This window comes from Cyprinus carpio, chromosome A16 (assembly GCF_018340385.1).
Source record: "Cyprinus carpio isolate SPL01 chromosome A16, ASM1834038v1, whole genome shotgun sequence".
Taxonomy (NCBI): Eukaryota; Metazoa; Chordata; class Actinopteri; order Cypriniformes; family Cyprinidae; genus Cyprinus; species Cyprinus carpio.
Window position 1 is genome coordinate 13568463 of NC_056587.1, and position 25525 is coordinate 13593987.

General features: G+C 35.5%; 1 protein-coding gene across 7 annotated transcripts in view; it reads right to left on the bottom strand.

Annotated features, from left to right (window-relative positions):
* LOC109105408 (clathrin coat assembly protein AP180-like) overlaps positions 1-25525 on the bottom strand; it is a 40293-nt gene that overhangs the window by 676 nt on the left and 14092 nt on the right. Inside the window, exons 3-29 of one of the 7 annotated variants that reach the window (XM_042772812.1) lie at positions 22102-22177; positions 21819-21921; positions 20672-20765; positions 20410-20521; positions 20192-20298; positions 20061-20102; positions 16040-16101; positions 15882-15887; positions 15317-15329; positions 13994-14133; positions 13805-13887; positions 13389-13403; positions 12865-13050; positions 11279-11359; positions 9740-9973; positions 8218-8298; positions 7902-7970; positions 7003-7086; positions 6370-6441; positions 5109-5291; positions 2892-3113; positions 2771-2795; positions 2397-2490; positions 1750-1836; positions 1546-1653; positions 994-1088; positions 1-910 (exon numbers count right to left, since the gene is read on the bottom strand). The exon at positions 1-910 is cut by the window's left edge and continues 676 nt beyond it. In XM_042772812.1, coding sequence (XP_042628746.1) covers positions 1002-1088; positions 1546-1653; positions 1750-1836; positions 2397-2490; positions 2771-2795; positions 2892-3113; positions 5109-5291; positions 6370-6441; positions 7003-7086; positions 7902-7970; positions 8218-8298; positions 9740-9973; positions 11279-11359; positions 12865-13050; positions 13389-13403; positions 13805-13887; positions 13994-14133; positions 15317-15329; positions 15882-15887; positions 16040-16101; positions 20061-20102; positions 20192-20298; positions 20410-20521; positions 20672-20765; positions 21819-21921; positions 22102-22177 — 2466 coding nt within the window. In that variant the 3' untranslated portion in view covers positions 1-910; positions 994-1001. Of the gene's footprint in view, positions 911-993; positions 1089-1545; positions 1654-1749; positions 1837-2396; positions 2491-2770; positions 2796-2891; positions 3129-5108; positions 5292-6369; positions 6442-7002; positions 7087-7901; positions 7971-8217; positions 8299-9739; positions 9974-11278; positions 11360-12864; positions 13051-13388; positions 13404-13804; positions 13888-13993; positions 14134-15316; positions 15330-15881; positions 15888-16039; positions 16102-20060; positions 20103-20191; positions 20299-20409; positions 20522-20671; positions 20766-21818; positions 21922-22101; positions 22178-25525 lie in introns of all 7 variants that reach the window. The other 6 variants (XM_042772813.1, XM_042772809.1, XM_042772815.1 and 3 more) reach the window with 6 other exon arrangements.

Below are 25525 nucleotides of genomic sequence, written 5' to 3' on the forward strand. Positions count from 1 at the left end.
TTAGAGAAGCGCTGAGATTAAGTGAATTGAAGTCCAAATTCGCTGAGGTAATTTGCTTGGGGAAGTCCAAAGAGAGTATGAAAAACCGTGACATTTAAATTCAAACAAAATTCAAACTAAAGAATCAAAAAATACATATATATCTGAAAAATAAATACCAGTTAAAATACTAAAATGACATTTAATCACCAAGAAGGTCATCTAGAGTAGAGGAGAATGGACATGTTATTAATTTATACATAATTCATATATATTTAGAATTCATATATTTATTATTTGTAAACAAACACGTCAATCAATGATGTATTGCATGTCTTATAATCCGAGTACCAGGTTCACATCAATAAGTCATCCACAGATAAAAATTTGAGCAGAGGAGAGACCTTTTTTGGTCAATACACAGAGTACCTTCTGCGAATGATACATTGCACACTGCTCCAAAACTAACATACAACAGAAAGTGCTTCAACAACCTGTTTAGGACCTCTGACCCCAAAAGGGAAGTCCTAGAGGAACCAGAAGTTGAGGGGATCAACATACACACATCATTCATTTCAGACTTAAACACTGGAAAAGACATACGGCATTTGCATCTTTTTTTAATTCTTCATTTTCATTTGTGTGTTTTTCTTAATTTTATTCTGTTTCATTCAAAACAAGGGATAACATCGAAATATGCACATCTTCATTTTTCGGCTTGTTTTCTCTATGATTCACTTCACGGTTTGTGCTACAACATGACACAGGAAGGCTGGGAGGGGCAGAGTGGGCGGGGTTTGGGTTGGGGGTGGGGTCAGTGGATATCTAGCTGCAGCTCCTCAGGTGTCTAACTCCTCAGGTGTCTGGGGGTGTAAACAGACAGCAGACTTCTCTCACTGGAGCTCAGTCTTTTTTTTCCAGAAAACAAGTACTGCAAACAGAGCACGGAGAAAATGTCATGGTACTATATGATTTAGTGCCTCATTTAAGTAGCCACTAGAAAGATAATGATACCTGGGAACTTAAAAGAAGTCCTTGATGTTGAGATCTGCAAGTGGGTCCTTGGTGGGAGGTTTTTTGGGGCTCTGAGCAGCTGGCCCTGGAGACAACTGAGAAAGTAAAGGGTGCATAAGGAAAAGATGATGCAAACTGATTTTAAAAATATATACTCTACTGTCTGGGGTCAGTACAATTTTTTTTTTTTAAAGAAAGAAATACTTTTATTCAGAAAGGATGCTTTAAATTGTGAATCATTTAAAAAAGTGTCTAAAGACTTTCACATTATAACAATGTAGTTGTTTTCAACATTGGGAATAATAAGAAAAGTTTATTGAGCACCAAATTAGCATTTTATAATGATTTCTCAAGGATCATGTTCCACTGAAGTCCTCACAGGAATTAACACTTTAAAAAGGAATTAACCCTTTAAAATTTATTAAAATATAGAACAGTTATTCTAAATGTACATGTAATAATATTTATTAAATATAATTTTTTAAATCAAATAAATGCAGCATTGGTGAGTATAAGAAACATCCTTCAAAAACATTATTAAATGTTATTTACTGGTGCTCCAGGTGTTCCTGTTGCTGCTGGCCCAGTAAATGGTGGTCTCATCATGGACTGACCCATCATCAAGGGCTGGGGCATCATGGGAGCTCCTACTGCTGGAGCCTGAGTAAAATTTAAGAAATAAGGTATCCATCTTTAAGTGCATACTGTAAGTACAAAATACAGAGACTTCTAAAATTTTAAACAGTGATTTCTCACCATGCCAAATCCAGGCTGTGCTCCCATGGGTGGTGCCATTGCTCCAGGTGGGGCGGCAGCTCCGGGGGCTCCAGAGGCAGAGCCAGACTAAACATAATCACAACAGCACCACAATAAAATATAGACTAAAAATATTTGATGTAGATACAATTTTCAGAAATTGCTAGTAAATTTTACAAAGAAAGGCAAGTACACTGATAAAGAATTAAAACTAATTTTACTCAGAAATTGCAAGTAAATGTAAAAAATAATTACAAGGAAACAGCAAGTAACATTGAATTAAATGTAAAATTTTGAAGTAGAAAGACTCGGAAGAGATGAAATCTTTGAATAAAGTCTTTTTTTTTTTTTTTTTTTTTTGTGCACAAAAGGTATTCTCATAGCTTCATAACATTACAGTTGAACTACTGATGTCACATGGACTATTTCAACAATGTCCTTACTATCTTTCTGGGCCAGAAAACACTTCAGTTGCGTTGCTGTCTATGCTGAGTCAGAAAGCTCAGGGATTTCATCAAAAATATCTTAATTTGTGTTCCGAAGATGAACGAAGGTCTTAGGGGTTTGGAACGACATGACGGTGAGTAATTAATGACAGATTTTCATTTTTGGGTAAACTATCCCTATAAGAAAGAAGCAAGTGCTACCATCTGAGCGCCAGGTGTGCCCCAGCTAGTAGGGGCGACCTGAGGGGTCCAGTTAGCTCCTCCTGTCAGCTTCTTCTCATTCCACTGGTTGTCCCTGTACAAAACAAATAGCTGTCAGGCAACATAATTTGTGTAACTCATTCTTCTCGGTTCATAAATACAGCTCTAGGGCCACACAAAGTGAACATGATTAAATTGTTCTCCAAGGGAGAGTAAATCAATCAAGCTTCCATAACAGTTAAAATTAATTGTCAATATGGGTCAGGTTGAGTAATTCATGTCCGTGAATAGACATTCTGAAAAAGTGACAAGATTAATAGGTGTCTGGAAACAACAGGGACACAGAGGTACACTGCAACAGACACTGAACTTACTTCTTTTGGCTTCCTACCCCCAAGTCTACAAGAGAGGAAGAAACAAGATAAAATTAGATTCAGCAATGATGATGTGTAAAATGACCTCTACATACTCAGTCCATCATTATTCCATACATACTTCCGACCAAATTGGCGAGTGAAACATCTAAGTCTCCTCCAATAGGTTTGGTTGGTTGGGCAGCTGCTGTGGGTGCAATTGTTGGGGTCATTGCTGGTGCCATGGCTGGAGTCATTGTCGGCCCAGTGGTGGGCACAATTCCAGGTGTCAACGGCGTGCTTGCTGCAGCCATGGGGGTCCCACCTGTGCTCTGAGGCGTTATGGCTGGCATCAGAAGGTCCTCTAATCCATCAAACACTGGGGATGGCACAGAGGACAGTGGGTTAATATAGCCAGCATAAATTGAGACCATTTTAGCCTAGACTTGATTTGGATTTACTGCTGACAACTTGTCAGCAATCCCATAATACACTAAGTCAGATGTAACAGGAGTAAAACAAAAGACAGATAAATAAATATATACACACACAACTGTTCAAATGTTTGGGGTCGGTAAAACTTTTTAATGTTTTTGACAGAAGACTTTTATGCTCACCAAGGTTGCATTTATGCATTTGCAAATACAGTAAAACCAGTAATATTGTGAAATATTTTAAAAATTTAAAATAACTTTTCTATTTTAATCTAGGCTGAATTTTCGGCCTCCAGTCTTCAGTGTCCCATGATCCTTCACAAATCATCTTGATTTGATGCTTAAGAAACATTTATTATTATCAGTGTTGAAAACGGTTGTGCTACATAATATTTTCGTGAAAAATAAAAATAAAAATCAGGATTATTTGATGAATAGAAAGTTCACAAGAAGTGTTTTTATTTGAAATTAAAAGGTTGTAATAATGTCTTTTAATAAAATCTTGACATTTGCTTTTTATTAATTTAATGCATCCTTTTACTGTATTACTTTAAAAAAAATTACAGGCCCTAAACTTTTGAACAGTACTGTATTAATATAAAAAATATGTATTCATTCATGAGGTATTTAAAACTGCATTCAGGAGTGTTTACTACATGCATTGGAAAGTCACAAACTGGCAACACATCTTATGAACAGAATTTCCATTGCATTACAACATGGTTGGATGCATTCTGTCAGGCACCAAAGAAAATATCCTTTCTGAAGAACGTTGTGCTGGATGAGGAGATGGGCTTTCCAACACCTCCCCGTCAATGACCCAAAACTTAAAAGCAAATGTTTAAGGTCTTCAAAATTTGTTAAGGTGCACCAAGTATTTTTTCAGCTTACAATGACTTTCTGCAAGTTTTACATCTAAACAAATGAAGAAATGTCACTTTTTACAAATGTTAAAACCATGAAAAACTCACAAGAATTTAATAAAGTATCTAAAAGTTTGGTCTGTAAAAGTTTGACATTCTCATCATTTTGCATACAAATTTTGTGAGACAAATAGACTAAGATGAATGAATACATGATGAAAACATGATGAAACATTCAAAAATGTAAAAGACATTTTCTTAAAAATACAAAACCTATGACTAGAACAAAAAGTATGTAAAACAACACTGATTGTCAAATACACCTACAGTATGGCACTAGTATCCAAAAACCTTTTCTTAAAACAAGATCCAGGCCAATCCCACTGTCAAAGTACCTAGCACACCATTTATTTAAAAAAAAAATGTTCTGGTACCAACAACACTAAAGCAGGCAATTTATTCTAATGCAGCAATGCACAAGATCTGTGATGTGGGTGTGCAGGGAAAAACTGCAGAGAGAGGTCAAAGGGTAAAGGGTGTGCAGTAAGAACAAACAGCGCTAGAACATTCACACCTCCCAAACCCTTCAGCGTGATCAGGTAAAACGATACATGCTGCAAAGCCCTGAGTTCTCTCGCCAACTCACCAATGGCACAGCAGGAGTAAGCAATGAGCCAGATCAGTGTGCATGGAGAGAGTTATCAGAAACAAAGCACAGAGAGACGACAGAAGAATGGGACAGATCATAAAATTGAGAAAAGCAGTATTACAGTAAGAGAGCAAGAATGGACAGAACACAAAATGAAATGAAAAAGGAGAAAAAGCACAGGGAGAATGCATTTTATAAGCGCTGCCACATCCTCTCTGTATTATTTAAGAAAGTCAGCAGATTCAGAAGTGCTCATGCAAGGCAAAAGTGTGCTGAGCAGCAAGCAAGCCTGAAAGAAGCCTCGCTGTGTTCAAGAGAAACTAAAAACAGTTTTGTCAAACAGGTAGGTGTTAATGTTTAATTAGAGTATAATTATCTGTTCAAAAGTGAACATATATAATTTGATTTCTTACCTGACGCATCAAAGCCACCAGAGGGCGCTGCAGTGGCAGGGGCGCTGTCTGCCGCTGCTGGTGTGGTGGATACTAGCTCAGAGCCAAAGGCATCAAAAGCAGACTCCAGCAGGTTAGCTGGGGCTGAGGATGGCACTGGTGCTGGGGTTGGTGTAACAGTGGGGGCGACCGGTGAAATCAACCCTGCAGATATTCACAGATAAGATGCCAAATCCATATCACACTTTAAGATTCTTAACAGTTCTTAAATATCTAAACAGTTCGTTATGGTCCAGCATAAGATCAATATCAAAACATGGGGTTTCTGAACTATATTACTGTTTAGATGTACATAAACAGTTTCTTAAAAAGTATTCTAGCTAAGGCTATCAATCGATTAAATTTTTCATGTTTATCATTTTTAAAAGTATTTATATAGCTTTCATTTTAATTTCATTTTTAGTACTTCAACTTCAAACTTATTTATTTTTAAGTTTGTCATCTAATATTTTATTTATTATTTTTTATTTTAACTTTTTTATTTTAACTTGAATTACTTAAAATTATTTTTAACGTTTTTAATTATTTTTAATATTTAATTATTATTAATTATTTTTAGTTAACAATAACAGCAATTAAATTTAATATAAACTTCCATTGCAAAACAGAACTGAAGTGAGAACTGAAACAATTTGCAATAATTTAAATATGTTTCCTATTATTGGTATTTTATATATATATATATATTTATTATATATTTATTTATATAAGTTTATATATATATATATTATCTCCTAGTTATTTATTTATAATTTATAATACATTTAGTTTTAGTTTATAGGAAAATATATATTAATGTAAATATTATTATTATTTATTATTATTATTATTATTATGTAAAATTTTCATTTAACAACAACAACAACAATAATAAGTTGATCTGATTGTTTCTACTGTTCTCATTTGTAAGTCGCTTTGGATAAAAGCGTCTGCTAAATGATTAAATGTAAATGTAAATAATTATTATTATTCTTCTTAGGTAAATTATACATTTAACAACAAAACATCAACAATAGTAATGAATAATTATTACTTTTATTACTATTGATATATGTTGATTAATCTAATTATTCATTACTATTTTTTTTTTGTTTGTTTGTTTATTAGGCATTAAGTGTAAGTTACATAAATAGAACAGCTCTTTGGAGGTGCCACATCTAACTTCTCCATTTCATCATCAACAAAAAAGAGCATTTTCCTAATCAGGATATGTGACCCATACCTCCAAGCAGGTCAACTGATGGTGCTCCAGGAGCAGAGGACTGGGTCTCCCCAGTAGTGTCACCAAATGTGTCTGTTCCAGAGACAGACGTCCCACAGCGCAGCATGAAGGAGTAGAAGCATTAGTCAGCCTTAAAGCTGCATAAACACTGAGAGAGGGGCAGATGGAGAGAGTGAGCCGAGATCATACAACAAGCAACACTCTCCTACATTGAAACAAACACTGACGGATATGCGATCGGTGTATCTTCCCCCACGTACAATATACACATGACAGCACAGCATGCAAGTATACTAAACTCAAACACACACCAAATATCTGTCTTCCCAACTTCATCATTGTCTGCTCACTTAACAGACAAAACAAACCGCAGAAACTTGCCACTATAACTGAAAAACTGGGTTATGAAACCGCTGGTGTATACTTACCAGTTCATTCATTTAAATGTCTACGCTACGAAAATGAACAAGCTCGGCACAAATGAACAAGCTCATCAAGCTCAAAGGTTGTGCAGTCAGATAAAAATCCCTGATCATAATTCACAGGGTTCCACCACAGTGGAAACCCTGGAATATGACAATCTCTAAATTGGTATTCTTGATAAGTGTTTCATATGAGCTAGTTTAGACACACCAAGGAGGTCCAGCACAGGTCCAGGTTCGGCTTTAGGAGGAGAGACTGGAGCAGCTGGAGCAACAGCTGGAGCAACAAATGAGTCTAAATGGAAAAGAGAGAATATGGGGTGATTTTGACATTTCTAAATTAAATCTAGCTAATACTAGCAGTTTGTGATGTAACTGTAATGTATAGTGGAAGTAAGAGTGCATTGGAGGAACATAAAATACAATACTTAATAATTAAAGGAACTGTTCACTCCAGACATGCATGAGTATCTGTCGTCACAAAAGGAGTATTTATTTTGAAAAACTGGGCTTTCCATGCAGTTAGAATGAATGGCAACTGGAAAACAAAACACCATAAAACTTTCATAAAAGTGACTCATATAACTCATGATCCATATTTCAAGTCTTAGCTTTGTGTGAAAAAAAGACTGAAATTTAAAATTTATGGGAAATAGTCACCAAGATTTATCATTTTGTGTTATACAGAAGAAAGTAAAACGGTTTTAAAACAACATGAGGGTAAATGCCAAAATATTCATATTTTGACAACTATTACTTATTAAAGTATTATGATAATAAATTTATGGTACATAATGGTACTATTTAATGCTTCAATTTCAAATGTTGTGATTTTATACAAATATTCATTACAAATTAAATTATTAGCAATTTGGGTTAAGAGTACAACTAAAAATTTACAAAATAAAACATAATAAGAGAAAAATAATTATAATTATAGAAGAATTATCATCATTATTATTATTATTTGATAATATGATATATTTAGTATTAATAATAATGTAATTAATTATTCATTAACATGATTTATTCATTCATTATTAATCATAATATAATAATTCATGGTAAAAGAAAAAAACATGTTATGTTTAGAGAGACAAGTAACCTCACCAGACAAGAGGTCACCAGTCACACTGGCCTCAGGCAAAGGTGAAGGCCCACGTGAGACAGCGGGAAGATCTTTCAGACCAAAGCAAAGCAGTAAGAGGAAGTGGAGGAGGAAACGTAAGAGAAGAGAAATTACTAAGGAGCACAAGCATAGAAAGAACACAGAGTCGAGCTTTGGAGGGCGCAAACATGCACAAGTCCACGTTCCACTATGAGGACAAACCAAGACGGTGTGGGCCAAAAAACAGATGAGAAAGAAGAAAGATGAGACTAGAAAAGACAAGACGTTCAACAGAACTACGGGAATCAACTCCTGTACCTGCACCAAATAGGTCTACACTAGGAGTGGTTGCTTTGGGCTCTGAGGAGGAGCTTTGCTCAGGCATAGAATCAAACATATCTATAAACAAGGACACACATATGCGTTACGCATTCAGTCAGTGCATATCAAGACAGCTTTAAGTGAGAGAGAGAGGAAACACCATTTAGATGTTAAAACTTTTTGTTTTGCTTGCTTTTTTCGATAATCACTCTGAACAAGTAGCACAAGAGCCTACTCATTCAAGTCTACAGATGCCAATGCAAACGACAGCATTCAGGTTTGGTCAAAAACAGCAGAAAATGATTGCAAGAAAAGTGTGGTCACTGCAAATCCTGGATTTTGACAGATTGCAGTGCAATTTTAGAGGTCAAATGTGAATCAGTGACATTGACCACCCCTCTTTATTTACAACTATAATATTTTTGACATTTTAATACAATAGCATTATTTACAGTTACAGCTATTATTTTACAAATATTTTAAATATTTACAATACCGTTCAAACATTTTTTAGTCTCATATGCTCACCAAGGCAGAATTTATTTGCTCAAAAACACAGCAAAAACAGTAAATTTGTGATATATTACAATTTAAAATAATGGGTTTCCATTTTAATACATTTAGTTAAAATTTAATTTATTCCTGTGATGTCAAAGCTTAATTTTGAGCAGCCATTACTTCAGTCTTCAGTGTCACATGATTCTTCAGAAATCATTCTAATATAAAAATTGTAATGCTCAAGAAACACTTATTATTATTATTATCAATGTTGAAAACAGTTGCTTAATATTTTTCATGATTCTTTGATTAATAGAAAGAACAGAATTTATTTGAAATACACATTTTTTGCAACGTTATAAATGTCTTTACTGTCACTTTTGATCAATTTAAAGGGATAGTTCACCCAAAAATGAAAATTCTCTCATTAATTATTCACCCTCATGTCGTTTCAAAACTATAAGACCTTCGTTCATCTTCGGAACACAAATTAAGATATTTTTGATGAAATCCGAGAGCTTTCTGACTTTGCATAGACAGCAAGGGAACTACCACGTTCAAGGCCCAGAAACATAGTAAGGACATAATTAAAATAGTCCATGTGACATCAGTGGTTCAACCCAATACTTATTGTGCGCAAAAAAACAAAAGTTGAGTAATTAATGATATTTTCATTTTTGGGTGTACTGTCCCTTTAATGCTTTCTTGCTGAACAAAACTATTCATTTCTTTGCAACTTTATTTGAACGGTAGTGTACATTTATATTTACAATTACAGTAATTATAATCTTATTCTCAGATAAATTACTTAAAGAATTAAAGAATACTTCTCAGCACTGAAAAGGTGGTTAAGGCCACAATTCACAAACCAGAAATGACCAAAACATAAAATATAAATCTAAATGAGAGAAATAAAAAAAAAATAGAATCTTAATAATGTTGGGGAACTAGCTCAGCAAGTTAATATTGTCATAATGCAGAGTAAAGCAAGACAGAGGCAGAATTACAGCAGAGACATTACCACTAAAGAGGTCTAGTGTTGGCGGGGCTGCGGACTCAGTTGTAGCGGATGTGGTGATGGCAGTGGTGGTGGTGGTGGTGGGAGGAGAAGGGGTAGCTGGAGTCGCTGTTGGCGAGATGCTTGGCTCGGCGCTAGTAGGGGATGCTGCAGCAGCAACACTCTCTACCGGCTTCATGGCAAAGAGGTCCAGCCCTGGGGCAATGCTTGCACTACCCTCCGATGGAGCCCAGGGGTCTTTATCAGGAAGGATTGGGGGGTAAAAATGGAATGGGGAAGGTTTGTTAAATAACAAACACTGCAAACAAATTAAAAAAACACACTGAAAGCTCATAACTTCAGGACCACTGAAGTCACGGAGAGAGAGGAGATGGATTTTACCTTTAAGTCACCATTAACCTTAGTACTGCAACCACCATTAAAACACTATAAACACTGAACGAACATCCCAGCAAAAGTCTGTAGTTTGTATTCTGTTTTGAATTATTATACATACCTCAAGATGCTTGCTGACAAAAAAAACACCATTAATCATAGAATACAACAAAAAAACAAAAAAAAACACTCTATACCACATATTGTTGCGGATTTTTAAAGTCCTAGTCTTAATGTGGAAGCAGAGCTAAGTTAATGTTACAATAAAAGCACATATAAATGTAAACGTAACACTTTTCATGTTAAATGATAGTAGCTGCATTATGGAAATACAACCACTAAGCTTCCAAGCACTAAGCTTTCTTCAGACTTCATGAAAATAAAAGCTAAGGTTGTTAGAATGAATCACTGATACTGAAAATATAGACTGGAAGGGAAATTAAAAAGATTAATTAACTAAAAGATTAATGTGTGCAGCTGAATTGTTAGTAAGGTTAACATTGCAGAAAGTAAAGGCAAAAATCATTTTCTTGAAAATATTTTGTCCTGTTTTCAAGTAAAGCATCTAAACATCCTTAAAGCAAAATAAATTTTACTTTAGAAGAAACTCTGCATACATTTTATTTAGAAAAAAAATCTTGAAAATTTTATTTTTCAAATGTAATCAAATTTCAGTTTTATGCTTAAAACCAAAAGTAAAACTACATGCTACAAGGTAAGAAAAAAAAAAAAACAAGTATATTTCCTGACAAGTCCTATAAGCAACAGTGGTGCTTTTAACGTTTTAAGGATGGGTACATCTTTTTAATGTAAAACAAGACAAAAATGGTGAATAAAAATGATTTGTGCATTGTAAGGAGAGAAAGTATCAATTGTGCCTGGAGAGAACAGTGTATTTGCTCAGGCAGTTCATGGACAAAATGATTTTGGTGTAACGTGTGGGCATAAGCAGGGTTTGGTAACTCAAGCAACGCAAACAAAATTGCATGCACTCTCGCTCACACACACACACACACACACAGATTGCGGACCATAGTGTATGTTGGATTTCATGTTTCCATTCAAGCACCCACCCATAAACACAAACCTTTCATATCCAACCATAAATCCACAGACACACAAACAAATAAAAAGCAGGGTGGATCTTGTGTACAGATAAGCACCCACCAGATCCGGCACATGCATCGGCAGCAGCTGCTGGGGCCACACCCTCGCTCGGACCATCGCCTGGGGAGGGCGCAAATGCGTCTGGGCAGAACCAGACCAACAAAACCCGACAGAGAAACAGAAACGGTGATGAAGAGGCGATAGAGAGAGAAAGATTTCAATGTCAGTGATTACAAGTGAACAGACACACTCTATACGACCCAAATGGCAGTAAAATATACCAGTGTGGGCTATATACAGTTTCATTCAGTGTGTCCACACACACACACACACACAGAGGGAAATGACTCAGGCTGTGCTTGTGTGAAACATCCAGTCAATGCCATCAGGACCAACAAGTGAGTAAAAGAAAGTGTCTGGCTTTGACAGCATGGTTTCTGTTAGCTAAGGCATGGTTTCTATAAGCCGGAGCAGTGATGAACATTGCAGCATATAATATTACAAACCCCATGGAGACCTGAAGATCCAGGTATGAATTAATCCATTTATTAGCTGAGAGAAATAAAAAATAGCCTGGGGTTATTTAACTGCTGGTTGATTTAATTAGAGGAATATTAAATCAACAGAATGCACAGCTTTGTCCGAAATGAGCCAACATCCAATATAACACAGAATTATTCTGCATTTGAAGGAAATGCATTAATTCCACACAAGACTTTTGCTTGTACTTTAGCGTCTTATTCCCAGTTTTACATTCAAGTGGCAGAGTTAAAAATTACACATTTGAATGGAAAACAAATTGTGGGTGATTTATTCAGTGATCTGTGTCTGTAATGTTGTGTGAAACTTTTATAGATATTACCAGCAGAGTTATTATAGTAAAATAAAACTAAAAAGAATAAGAAAAAAAAAATTGTTACTTAAAATAAAATATATATATATATAAAATGTTTAACATTTCATTTCAGCTAGTTGTCAATGTAACATTTCTCATTTTCATTTAGTTTAAATTAATGTACAAAAATAACTAAAACTGATATTAAAATGAATAAAAACTATATAGTGATATATAAAATAACTGGAATGGAAAATATAAAAATTTGTAATATAAATACAAATTATAATAGCATAAATTTATTTTTTTATTTTTTTGGTCTGCTGTAGGCAATGTAAATACTGAAAAACATCCATGCTAGCAAGCTAAATCTCAAGTGAGCTAATCCTTGTCTATATTAGCAATTTGCTTCATAAAAAAATTATCAGCTCAGCTATATGGAAGGACTGATAATACATCTGTTCTTTTCTCTTTTGAATTAAACCTTTCTGCTTGTACTGTTTTCTTTTGGATAAAAGCTTCTGATAAATAAATATATAAACATATGGTCCAATGGTCTATTGAAATAAATAGCTTTTACCTACATGATGATGACTTCAGGCCACATATTGGAAAAGCTATGAAAGAAAGGGTTGCCAATATGGCAAACTGACAAGTTGCTGTACCTTGATGAAGTACCAAAATGTCAGCTAAGTGACTTCAAATAGTACCACTGTCAATCTATGTACACAAACCGACCAAACTGACTGCTAAACAACCCATGAACACCCATTCTTTCCCTATAGTTAAGCCTGGAGATGACCTGACTGACCTCCAAACAGATCCATGTCTGAGATGGTGGCAGCGGGGGCAGGCACTGGCAGCGAGGCAGCGGCCGGGGCAGCGATGGCATCAGCTGCTGGTTCGGTAGCAGAGGCTGCGGCAGAGGGAACTGCGGAGGCAGAGTCAGCCTCAGAACGGGGCGCTTCAGAGCTAGAAGCAGCAGCGACCAGAGAGTCTGGAACACCGCCACAGCCAAGCCACAACCAAACCACAGCATTCAGAAAGACAGAGGAGGAGGAAAGAGAGACAGGGGTGTAGACAGGATGAAAGAAAGCTCAGAGTTTTTTTATGGAGAGATTTTAGCAAAATGACATTATAAAGCTATGGCTGGATCAGAAAAGTAGAGTGAAGATTCGGACAGTGAAAAGTTTGTTCAGAAAATTCCTTGTAGACAAGATGTAAGAGTGTCATGACCATTCAAATTCTGAAATGAAAAGCTTTTATGATAAAATAAAAAAATATACACTGGGCAGAACCTGGATGTATTTGCAATCTGAAAATCATTTTACTCACCCTCACCAAGCAGATCTGAAACCAAAGCCAAAAAAGAGGAGTGAGGAAGAATGACAGTTAGATGACAACATCTGTCCCTGAATTAGCTGAATGGAGAATTTTTCTTTCTAAAGAAACTGCAGCTTACAACTGGGACTTGACAAGCTTGGGCAGAAAGGCAGAAGGGAGGAACATTTCCCATTTGTCTGTCATTATAATTCATTAGAGTGCCCACTCAATATATATTCCCCTAACTGGCCTAATTTGGGAAGAAAGTACTTCCTGCAGTTTAGCTCAATGGAGTAATTATAATGGTGATTATGTTCATTTTAACCTGAAATGTGATCACTTGACCTGACATGATAAATCATCGTTAAAGAATGTAATAAAACATCCCAACAACACTCTAAAACACAAACTAAATGACACCAACTTGCCTCCCCATGATGCTGTGGGAGCCGCTGAAGCCCCTGTGGTTGGAGCCAACAGATCAAAATCCACTAGATCATTAAAGCCGCTACTGTACAGTGAAAAAGACAAGAGAGAGTGATGCATCTACAGTAAAGAGATTTCAAGGATGCTTGTGTTTTGTGTAGAGACATTTTTATTCATTTTCTTGAACTTACTTGATGGTGGTTGTAGCCGGTGCTGCTTTTGGAGGCGGCTCTGCTGCGGCGGCCTCAGTAACCACAGCTGCTGCAGCGGTGGGCTCTGCGGTTTTTGCAGGGGTACCAGCAGGTGTTCCATTATTTGTTGGAGATCCCTTCTATATGTGTCATGTTGGGTTTACCATTTATTTAATTTAATACACAATAACATGAATAATGTCTTATAATACTGTATAATATTATGCAGGATAATATAAGCTACCATTCAAAAGTTGGAGGTCAGTAAGATTTTCGTCTGAAATAAATGTAGATTTTTCATTCAGCAAGGATGCATTAAAATGATCAAAAGTGACAGTAAATATATTTACAATATTAACAGAACATTTCTATCTCAAATAAATGCCAAGTTACTGCTTTGCATTTAAATGGCTGGTTAGCATTCACTAGAGCATCTTGCAGAGCGCTTTCAGAGTTCCTCTGAAACTCAACAGCTAGATAAGAACGGTCTATGATTCTTATCTCAGTGCATTATTGTGTTTGCCAGCTTTAAATTGATAAACTTGCAAACATATGCAGTACAAGTTGTAAAACTACGTGACCATTAATTATGAATTAGTATAATATATAAAGATACTACTACTACTACTAATAATAATAAATCAGTTCAAGGTAAGTTTGTTTCTGTCTAAAGTTTAATTATAATATTAGTTCTAGTCATCATTAAAAAAAAATCATGTTTCGATAAAGTGAGTTATTTATTATATTTTATAATCACATTGCTAAGCCACTAGTTTATTTCTCTAGGTTTCACTAGCCCAGAATACTGAAAGAACATCAATATCATGGTTTCCACAAAAATATTAAGCAGCCCATTTTTGTTTTCTACATTGCTAATAATAAGAAATGATTCTTAAGCATCAAATCAGCTTAATAGAAAGATTTCTGAAGGATCATGTGACACTGAAGACTGCAGTAATGGCTGCTGAAAATTCAGATCCATTTCCAATGACACCCCTCATACAATTGACTCAAATGTTAACGTATCTTTTTAATATGTATTTTGGATAATATGGATATATGTGGCCATATGTGTCTGAACTATGTATGTGGGTGTGTAAATGTCTCGTATAGCATTATGTTAAAGTGACCTTGAGCTATGGAAAGGCGATATATAAATAAAACAACTTCTTCTTCTTCAGATTTGCCATTAGAGGAATAAATCACATTTTAAAATACTTCAAAAACCTAAAAAAAAAATTACTAACCTCAAACTTTTGAACTATAATGTAATACTGCATTATCTCATTTTTAAAAAGGTTTTTTTTTTCATTAATTACTCACCTTAGTCGGTGACCTAGTGATAGAAAATGTAAAGAATATAAGAATGGCTTTTAAAAGAACTATTCCAAAACATTAGCCTATACTCAAAAGGTTAAATGATGGAATTAAAATAATTCATGACATGAGGAATTATTTTCAAACAGCAGGCAGGTCAACAAGACATTGTAAATGAAAATAAAATATCTTTTTACTCTGCTACTTTTTGAAAATATAAACAATTCTAAAATATCCCCCTCCCCCATTGGGCATGCATTGGAGAATGTGGAGTATTCAGTTACAATACAAATGTGCACGACACTGAAATTCATATTGAGAAATTGATCCAATTCATATTGAGAAATCGATCAATTCTGGGTTCAGTTTGGACAGAGTGAACTTAATTATAAAGCTAAACTAAAACAATTCATTCTATAGAGAGAGGGAACTTTTAAAATGCTGAAAATTAAAATTGAAGTTCAACCATCAGTCTATAGAACTCTGAACACCACAATGACGACAAAATCACCATTACAGTACGAAAATATAATCATGTTTACAAACATGTTAATTCTGCAGAAATACTTACTCATCACTGTTAACACAAGGAAAGGAGGAACAATATTACTCTTTGTAATAAAAGTAGTTTTTTTATTAGTAGTAAAAAAGCTTTGCTTATTCAAGAAAAAGCAGAGACTCTCATTTAGTTTATTACTTCATGTTATTCTAAAGAATTAAAGCACTTACACTTTCTTCCCCTCAAGCGTGTTGAGATGTGTCTCCAGAGATTCCAGAAGACTCTCAGGGGCCTACAAAGTCACAAAACAATGCACTGTTAAAAGTGACCTACCACTAAGGACACAATGTTTCAGAATGCAAAACACCAAAAGACAAAGTCAAGCTGCTAACTCTAAATGAAGACAAGTAGAGGACAAAACGTACTAGAAAATTACTATAACACTTTATAAGTTTATAAGACAATAAATGTATACTAGCAATATTCTTGAGTCTTACACTGGTTCGGATGCAGAGCACAATGCTTTAGTTCACGGCCCCAGTGGGGCCCACAATGCACTGCAGCATGCTCACTCATGCATTCAGGCACAACAGAAAGATTCAGAGCACATTATTTGTTAGACATGCCACATAATCGCTGGTGGGTATATCTCATGGGTAAAAATGTCATGCAGTTACAGCTAAATAGGCCAGACATATCATATAAATTAAAAAAAACTGGACCATTTTTGTAGTTAATTCACAAATACTAGCTAAATAAAAAGTCTTTGGCCTAGGGCAATATGATATGATGCGCCATAATACGAAAGAGCATTTATCGATTGTCTAGGTCTAGTCAAAATACACACATCTATCATACATGATATGACTTCTGATGCCAAGAAGACTTTACAATTTTCAAATTCATCTTGAAAATGTAATACAGTTTGATCAGGTCTGTAATATCATTATTAATATTATAAAATCAACTATCTATCACGAGTGTAATGCCTTGTCGGATTTGGTGACCGTGCTATATGTCTGTAGCGGCTTATATATAAAAACAAAATGCACTCCAGAATATGAAGCAGTAATTTTGACATCAACAGACTAAGTCTACAGAACATTAAAGCAATTCTGTGTAAAACAGAGAGGGATAACAGATTTCGGTAACATTTAATGCTGCCTTGTTGGACTTGACATCCCTGGTGTATGTCCAAAGCAGTTCACATCAGACCAAAATACTTTCTAGAGTATGAAACAGAAGAGTTTAGAAATCACTAGAGTGGATTAACTGAACAATAAAGTAATTCTGTGTAAAACAAAAAATCATAGGGGGGTTACAGATTTCAGTGACCTCTAATACTGCTTTATCGGATCTGGTGACCCTGCTGTGTGTCGGTAGCTGTTTATATAAAACAAAAATACTTTCTAGAGTATGAGGCAGAGTAATTTCAACATCACCACAGTAAAATGGCAGAAAATTTAAGTAATTATGTGTAAAAGAGAGGGGAGTTACAGGTTTCAGTAACCTTGAATGCTGCCTTGTCAGATTTGGTTTCCCTGCTGTATGTCTGTATTTAGCAAAATGCTTGCTAAAATACAAAAAAGTGAATCTGAGAGGCATAACGGACAGTCTGTCCTTAATAATAATTTTAACTAAACACTTAATGAATTGTGCCCTCACCAATTTAGGCACAACATCGTTTACCTGACTGATTTACAGTGCCTTCATGGATAACAGTCAGTATTAGGAAACACACGTCTGCAAGATGGTGTGTATGACCAATCAGAATGGAGTATTTCAGAGTATGATTAATATACATGACCTATTGCTGTTCATCAAAAAAGTGTATGATATTTAATCCAGTAATACCAGCAGTGGCAGCTAAACCAATCCTTCAGGGCAGCACTCTCAGACAATTATTCTGGTGCTCTAGCAAACAGATCAGTGATTTGAGAAGCGCCTCCAATCCTCTAACCTTAGGCATACCCTCAGTATCACTCACCCTCTTTCCCATTCTCTGTCTCACACACAGATAGTTAAACACTGTCATACACATTTACAATGAAGATAAATTTTCATACAATTAATCCATTAATTATCCTGTGCTTTATATTGAGCTGATAACAGTGATCTTTAAACAGTGTTAAACATAAATGTGTGTGGTTAAGAACCTAGAAAGACTGTGTGCTGTGTCTCTTTAGCTCCAGTAAGACATGAGAGTTTTTTGTTGTGACACAAAATCTGAAAAATGCATGAGCGTTGAAAACATTTCTTTTGATTACTAATTGCAGTCAGAGTTGGAGGGGTTACATCAAGTTTAATGAAAGAGAACAGGCTTTTCTGGAATTAATATTTCCTGACACTTATCGCAGCTAAAAACAAATAGTCTGCAAATGAAAATTCAGTTTGGTTATGTAGATTGTGATCACATACACAACTGATCATGTAAGGAGATGATCTATCAAACTATGCAAAATGAAGCTATCGAAGGATTTCAATACACTACAGACCTTTAAATAGGAATATAAGGAATATCTCAATTATGTGTGAACAAATACACCCTGTAAAATTCATCAAATTTCTTGAGCTACACAGCTGTGCTTCCTAGGCCAAAACCCAATTACAACCACTGCCAAATCCAGAACCCAGGCAGTCATGCACGTCTCCCTCCAGCATGTCCTAAACTCAGCGCTGATCTAGACTATCTCAAGAAGGCAACCATACTACCCTACCATCACGCACAGCATGCTTTCAGAGCAAGCCTCCCCCATTTCTGCCAGCATGAAAACCCCTCCTAATCTCATAACAGAGCTCCCACAATCATAAAACCATTCGAGCATTCTGTTTTATAGAGTATGATTAGTTTCACAGTGTTGACATTTTCCATGAATAGGGTGCAAAGCAGGAAACTGAAACTATTCAATACAAATTAAGTCACTAAGTCTTTTTCAATAAATGGTAAGGTGGCAGGAGGTCAAAAATGTTATGAATATATTTAATTTCTAATAACTGTATAATTTAAATGTGTATTTACTATAAATTAAAAAAGAATATTTCCTTGATTATTATGGGTAACAGTTTTCAAAGCCTGACAGAGGCAGTCAACACACCATTTGCAAAAATAAAAAATATCCATAAATATAATAAGATTTTTATAAAAAACTGTCTGCTGTAAAAAGAGTTCAAAATATTATTTCTTGGCTGTCAAATTTAAACAATATTTGTAAAAACTGGGAAAAAAAAGACTACATTTTTTTTTTTTTTTAAATGTCATGCTGTATTTGAATGGTTCAATTTGTACTTCTTGAGCAACAAATAAAAAATAAAAAAACATATTGCATTTCTTGTAATAAGGTGAAAATAATGTTTGTGCATAAAAAGCCAAAATGACCAAAATCATAATAGCTCTTACAAAAGAAATACATTCAATTTGTGCCTGTAATGCTTTAAAAAAAAAAAGAAAAGAAGTCGGAGAACACCAAACGCTCCATATTCATAGAAAGTGCCTATTTTCATATTTTGCTCATCTAAAAAGTAGAACCCATTCTTACATATCACTCAATTAAATACTCCATCAGAGATAAATTTACTGAAATTCCCAAAATCGAAGTCTTTAAATAGTTCCTAAGCAAATTGCTTTGTTCTACATATATAATGGGTTTTAATGATTGTGGAAACTCTTTTCAGCATTACTGGGATGCAAAAGTGACTGCAGCTTGAGTTCTTGTCTCAGACAGCAAGAATCGCTGCTACTCTGCTCATGATCCTTCAGTCGCATCCAAATTCACTCTAAAATGAAATTTTGTGTGCAGTTTATTTGATGAGCGCTAATGAGGACTGACTGCTCTCTCCTGAGCTGCAGGATTCTCCAAAGTGGAAAAAAGCTCCACACACTACTCACACTCTCAGCCTGTGTGATCAATCTGCACCGCTGAAATAAGAAGACAGGTACAGAATCTGTCAATCAGCCTGAGGGGACAGGACAGAATGGATCCATGGAACATGTCCCATCTGACAAATCCCCCAACATGAGAGAAGAATGACCTCTTATATGTAGCACATGGATGTCTGTGACTGGCCCAGTGGCCAGGGAAGGATAACAACCTCACAATTGGCTAAAACCGCTGGGATTTGAGGGCTACGACACATGCAACACATATTAAAACAACACCACAACACAGACATGCATTGTTAGTACTGACATGGAGAGTGTTGGCATCATGAGGAATGGAAAAAGGCGGAAACTGCTGTTTAAAGAGAGCTTACCTGTGTAAGTTCAGGAATATCATTTTTGTCAATTCCCACTTGCTGTTGAAAGACAAGGTAAGAATCTTTGAACCACAAATGCAAATTTGATGAACATTTCATAATTAAAAGATATAAATTACATTGTTTACCTCAGCAATTTTGAGGAACTCTGAGACTCTGGTCATTCGTGTCAAGAATCTTTTATAGATTTCCAATGCATCTTTGCATTGTCCTTTCTTCATCTGGAAAAATTTCTCTAAAAGTGAACAAGGAAATCATAGTAAATCATATAGTTGTGCCAAATCTTGCAGATGTCAAACCAAAGACTTTGAAATCTCAAAGCATTCATAAACTTCTTGAGACTTGCCTAAGAGATTAATAATGCCATCATTGTAGCAGGCATACAACTTGATCAGATCCTTGAAAAGCAACAGGAAGGCAGCATTGATCACCCCGTTGACAAGATCTTTTGGATGAACCTGAAAGTGCAGACTAAAATGTCAGTATGTGACAGATTCTTATCTTGCAAGAGTGTATCCTACCAAGGCATGATGCTAGTCAAGTTTGAACCCTGTGTAAAAGCACCAGGGGTTAAAACAGCCAGTGATAATGACAGGAAGCAGACTCACATCAAACTCCAGCAGAGCATCAATCTGACTCTGCAGTGTGGGCATGCCTTTCAAGAGCTTGTCTGTAGACATTGTTCTCATCACACCTTCAGCACTGAGAAACACACACACACATTCACATGACATTCATTGCAAAGAATATATCATATGTAAGTGAACGTAATCCAACGAAGTCTGTCAGGTAGAATAACAATTCTTGGGTTTTTATCTAACATAAATGTTGAGACCATATGACTTTAAAGTACTTTTGGGAATCTTACATCTCATAATATAAACCTTTAAAACTTAATTTGTTACACTGTAGGACCATTTAAAATGAGCTAGTGAAAATTGTGAAAAATGTAAAGGAAATAGTGACCAAAGCATCTAAAATTTTGCATCTGTTTGCATTTTAATTTAAAATCTTAATGGAGTCTATAAACTTATTTGGTGTTAACTACCCATATACTTTATAAGTAATATAGCAGAAATAAATTATACAGACAAATATGACCAAAGAGAGGTTGCCTTTAAGGTAACATGACTAGAAAATAAATTTTTTTAAGACCAAAAATGATAACTATAATGATAACTATATTAGCGCCTACACTGACACTATAATGTTCTTTATTATAAGCATGTGCTGCAGTTCTGTCATCATGCTGGATTCTGATTGCCTGTCAACATTTTTATTGTTATCACCACATTCTGAAAGTAATTCCATTGACATCATTCTGTTGCCGTTAGAATTTAGAATGATTTTCTAAAGTATTTCTCATTATCGTCCTTGATGTCCATGGCCATTAGTCTCTAATCATCTGGTGTGTCTGTTTGAGATGTTAGCTGTGAGCTGTTTTGTTTGCAAGCTAAATCAGCCAATTTATGTGTTGTAGCTCCTTCATTGTGCCTGCAATGAGACCTTGGTCGCCGACATACAGTAGGCATTTTACCTAACAAAAGTCTTGCACACAATAGTACCAAGGGAGCAGGAAACTTGGTGAATGTAACTGCTTTTCTACAGCAGTATCACAAGGCTCTTTACAGAGGATAGATGTTGTCCTTGATTTCCCAGCATCCCACTCAAATCTGTTATTGCTCAGTAGTGTTCCAGTGCACTGGGCTCACTTGTTAACTCAGGGTACAGCCATATAGCAGAGGACTCATTTACCCTTTCTTCACTCGGCCAAAGTCAAAAGCCATCTGTCTGTAGGCAAACGCTTTCTCGTTCAGATATCTGCTGTAGCGTCTGATAAATGTTGACATGTCGTAACCTGAAAGTACAGGCATTTATGAATACATTCATATTCATAGACAAATTCAGTTGGGCAGGACAACAAAATTGTCAACAAAATAAGAATTCTCAGAGGCTAATTTAAAAACAGTGCAATTAATTATAGCTCGCATAAATTTTCATGGTGATTTAAAGTCAAACAAGAAGATTTTGATCTTACCATGAGATCCAGTTTTGTCCAAAAAATTACTAAGATTGAATAGGGTGTTCCTGGAGGCCAGGTACTGGATGAACCTCTGAAAAAAAAAAAAAAAAAAAAGGTAATCTTTTTCATGTGCATTAATGATTAGTATTGGAATAATTCAGATGTTTTTCACAACACAAAAGACTATAATTTCAGTACAGCCCTTAATTAATTAATTAAAAAAATATCCAACAACAACTGACAGAAATACAGAGGTAAAAAAAATTTTTTGCATTTGTGTATATGTAAACTGCAGAAAAAATAATCATTTCTACAAACCCGATATCACCACCTAATAACTAATCACTCAGAACTCACATTAAAGCTCTGAGTGGGAGTGAATGCAAATATGGAAATAATAGCAGAGGTTTTATCAAGAAAAAACAGCACACTCGCTGCATATAAGCATTGAATACAGCCTGAATTTACCAATAAATTTATGCGGCTTAACACATAAATGAAAAATTGTAGGTAAACAAGACTAGGGGAAAAAGAGCAACAAAAAGGAAATGTACAGAAAATAATTGACTACAAATAATTGGATAGAACATGCTATATAATTCCATGCATAGTATATCTTTAAAACATGATAAATTTACTTGAGAAGCAAAACTGTATGACAAAAAAAAATTCAGAGAATAATATGTTGAATTTGTTTTTGTTTTTCTTAGCCCATTGACAATTTTATTATTATTATTATTTTAATATAAATGCTATGAATATATTTGCTATAAAATTTGCTATAAATGCAAAAAAAAAAAAAAAAAACTATTTTTTCCAAGAGGAAAGCTTATAGAAAAATAAGCGTAAAGGTTTTCTCCACCGCAAAATGAAAATTTTTTCATTAATCACTTACGTAAAAGTATGAGAAGCATCGTCAGAATAGTTAATCTGCCATCAGTAATTCAACCGTAATGTTATGAAGCGTGTACAAAAAGTATTCTCGTCTCTTCATAACATTATGGTTGAATCACTGATGGCAGATGGACTATTCTGACGATGCTTTCCATACTTTCCTGGACCTTGACAGTGTAATTTATTTGGCAGTCTATGGTACAGTCTCAAGCCTCCCTGTTTTCATCCAAAAGATCTTAAATTGTGTTCCGAAGACGAACAAAGCTTTTACGGGTTTGGAACGACATGGGGGTAAGTGAATAATGACAAAATTTTCATTTTGGGATGGAGTATTCCTTTAATTTAAGAAAAAATACGCTTCATTTTAGGTATATCCTCTACAGAAAACCTTATTATGTAATGCAATTTGTTTCTAAAATTTGTTTCAAGATTAGATGTTTTACATGAAAATGAGAAACAATACAGATGAAAAAACTGATTTATTGCATTTTTGGATCATGAATTCTGGAAAAACAAAAAACAAAAGGTATATATTATTTTATTTACTCGTGAATGATCTTTTCAAAGTGATTTTTTGCAAACCTATCCCAGCATTACACCATCTGTGTGTGCTGTGCCCTTTCAGTTCTGCCTTTCAGAGTTTAACTGATGTGTCAGCTGATCAATACAGAGGCTTGTGGGGAGATGAAGCTATATATAATGTACTTAACACTTTTAATCATCTAGGTCACAATACTAAACATTTCAAATATCCATGTGTCAGGGTAAATACTTCCCTTGTGTAATGTATGTGACCTGTAGAGGCACATAGCCTGATGTTATAGAACACATCCTGCAGACTTTTTCCTTCAGAGTGAGAGTATAACAGTCTTATCACTCCCTGTCTGAGTATCAAGCTATACCTCTGTCTCTCCTTGCTTTCATATATCCACAATAACGAATTAAACATTAGGGGGAAGATTATGAAGCAGCACTTCTGTCCCCTCAGACAAAGCAGTCTGGCAGGTCAGTGAGGTCATAGCTCATAACTGAATAGCTCTCTTTAATAAGAATATTGGAAAGTGAGCTCATCTGCTATATATTATTGCTATGACATATTTTTCCTCATTGCATATTTAGCATAATGAAAGGCAATGCTTTCAGGAGTAATCAACACTCTGTATTTTACATAATCACATGCATATGGGAGGACCATCACTTTTAGCCATGGATGATTTTATGGACCCCTCTTACTCAAAATGAAACACCACAAGATGAACAAATCAGTCTCTTTCTGTTTAAATGTTTATCTATTGATAAATTTGTAAGTAAAGTCATCAGTAGATTAGCACTGGTGATATAAAATCCCTGAACGACAGTTGGATGAAATACAGTCATGTGAAAAGAAAAGAGACCCTATTGAATTCCGTGGTTTTCCATATCAGGACATAATAAAAAATCATCTGGTCAACGGCAGGGCTTAAATTTTGTACAATTAAACCTCAGATGAACAACAACACATGACATATCAAACTCTGTCATTTTTAACAAAAACTAAAAATGGAAAAGCCATGTGTGACAAACTAAGGACACCAGCAAATCTACAACAGAATAATTTGATTATTTCAAGTTATTACTGCTAAAGCAGTTGCTGCTGGGCAGCTGTAGCCTAATGGTTAGAGAGTTGGAATTGTAACCTGAAGGTTGGGTGTTCGAGTCTCACGGTCCAGCTGGATTTGTCAGTGGGAGGAGTGAATAACCAGTGATAACCCTCAATACCACAACTGAGGTGAGACTCTTGACCAAGCCACCGAACCCCCAACTTCTCCCCGGGCACCGCAGCAATACTGCTCTGTGTGTGTGTTCACTACTGTGTGTGCACTTGGATGGGTTAAATGCAGAGCACAAATTCCGAGTACGGGTCACCATACAAGACCACATGTCACTTCACTCATTAAAAAAGTAAATCTACAAGCAACTGAATCATAAGGTGCCCTGAATTTGTCACACATGTCCATTCCATCATGTCACAACTAGCATGTCCTTGTGCAAAACTCTATAACTGTCCCCGACACTATTTATAACATAGTGACGCCTAATCACACACAACGCACATCTGTAGCTTCATATTTATTCAATAATCCTTGGAAGCTGCACTTCTCCATCTCGAATTTCTGTAATTTCTCCCTCATTTTATCATCCATTCTTCTCGCTCTTTATCTCATTCTGCCTTCCACGGCCATCTGCCTTTTCTCTCTCCAGTGTCTCTGTCACCACACAGCACCAGCCTTGACTGAAAGAGTAAACTGCGCTTTTTAGAAATAGAGAGGGGGAGAGAGGGCTGGAGCATCTGCCCGCCTGTCTGTCTCTGCTCCTATTGTGTGTCTGATGGGTGTGATAACGGTGATAACAGACAGCGAGAGGGCTTTTAGTGCAATAGGTGGTCAGCTGAAGGGATAAGCTCCTCAGAAAATTATTCAAATTCAAGGCAAGACTTCACAAGCGTTTGTTGCATGGTTGATGAAGGTTAAATATTATGCAGACCCTGCATTGACGTCTTTCAGAA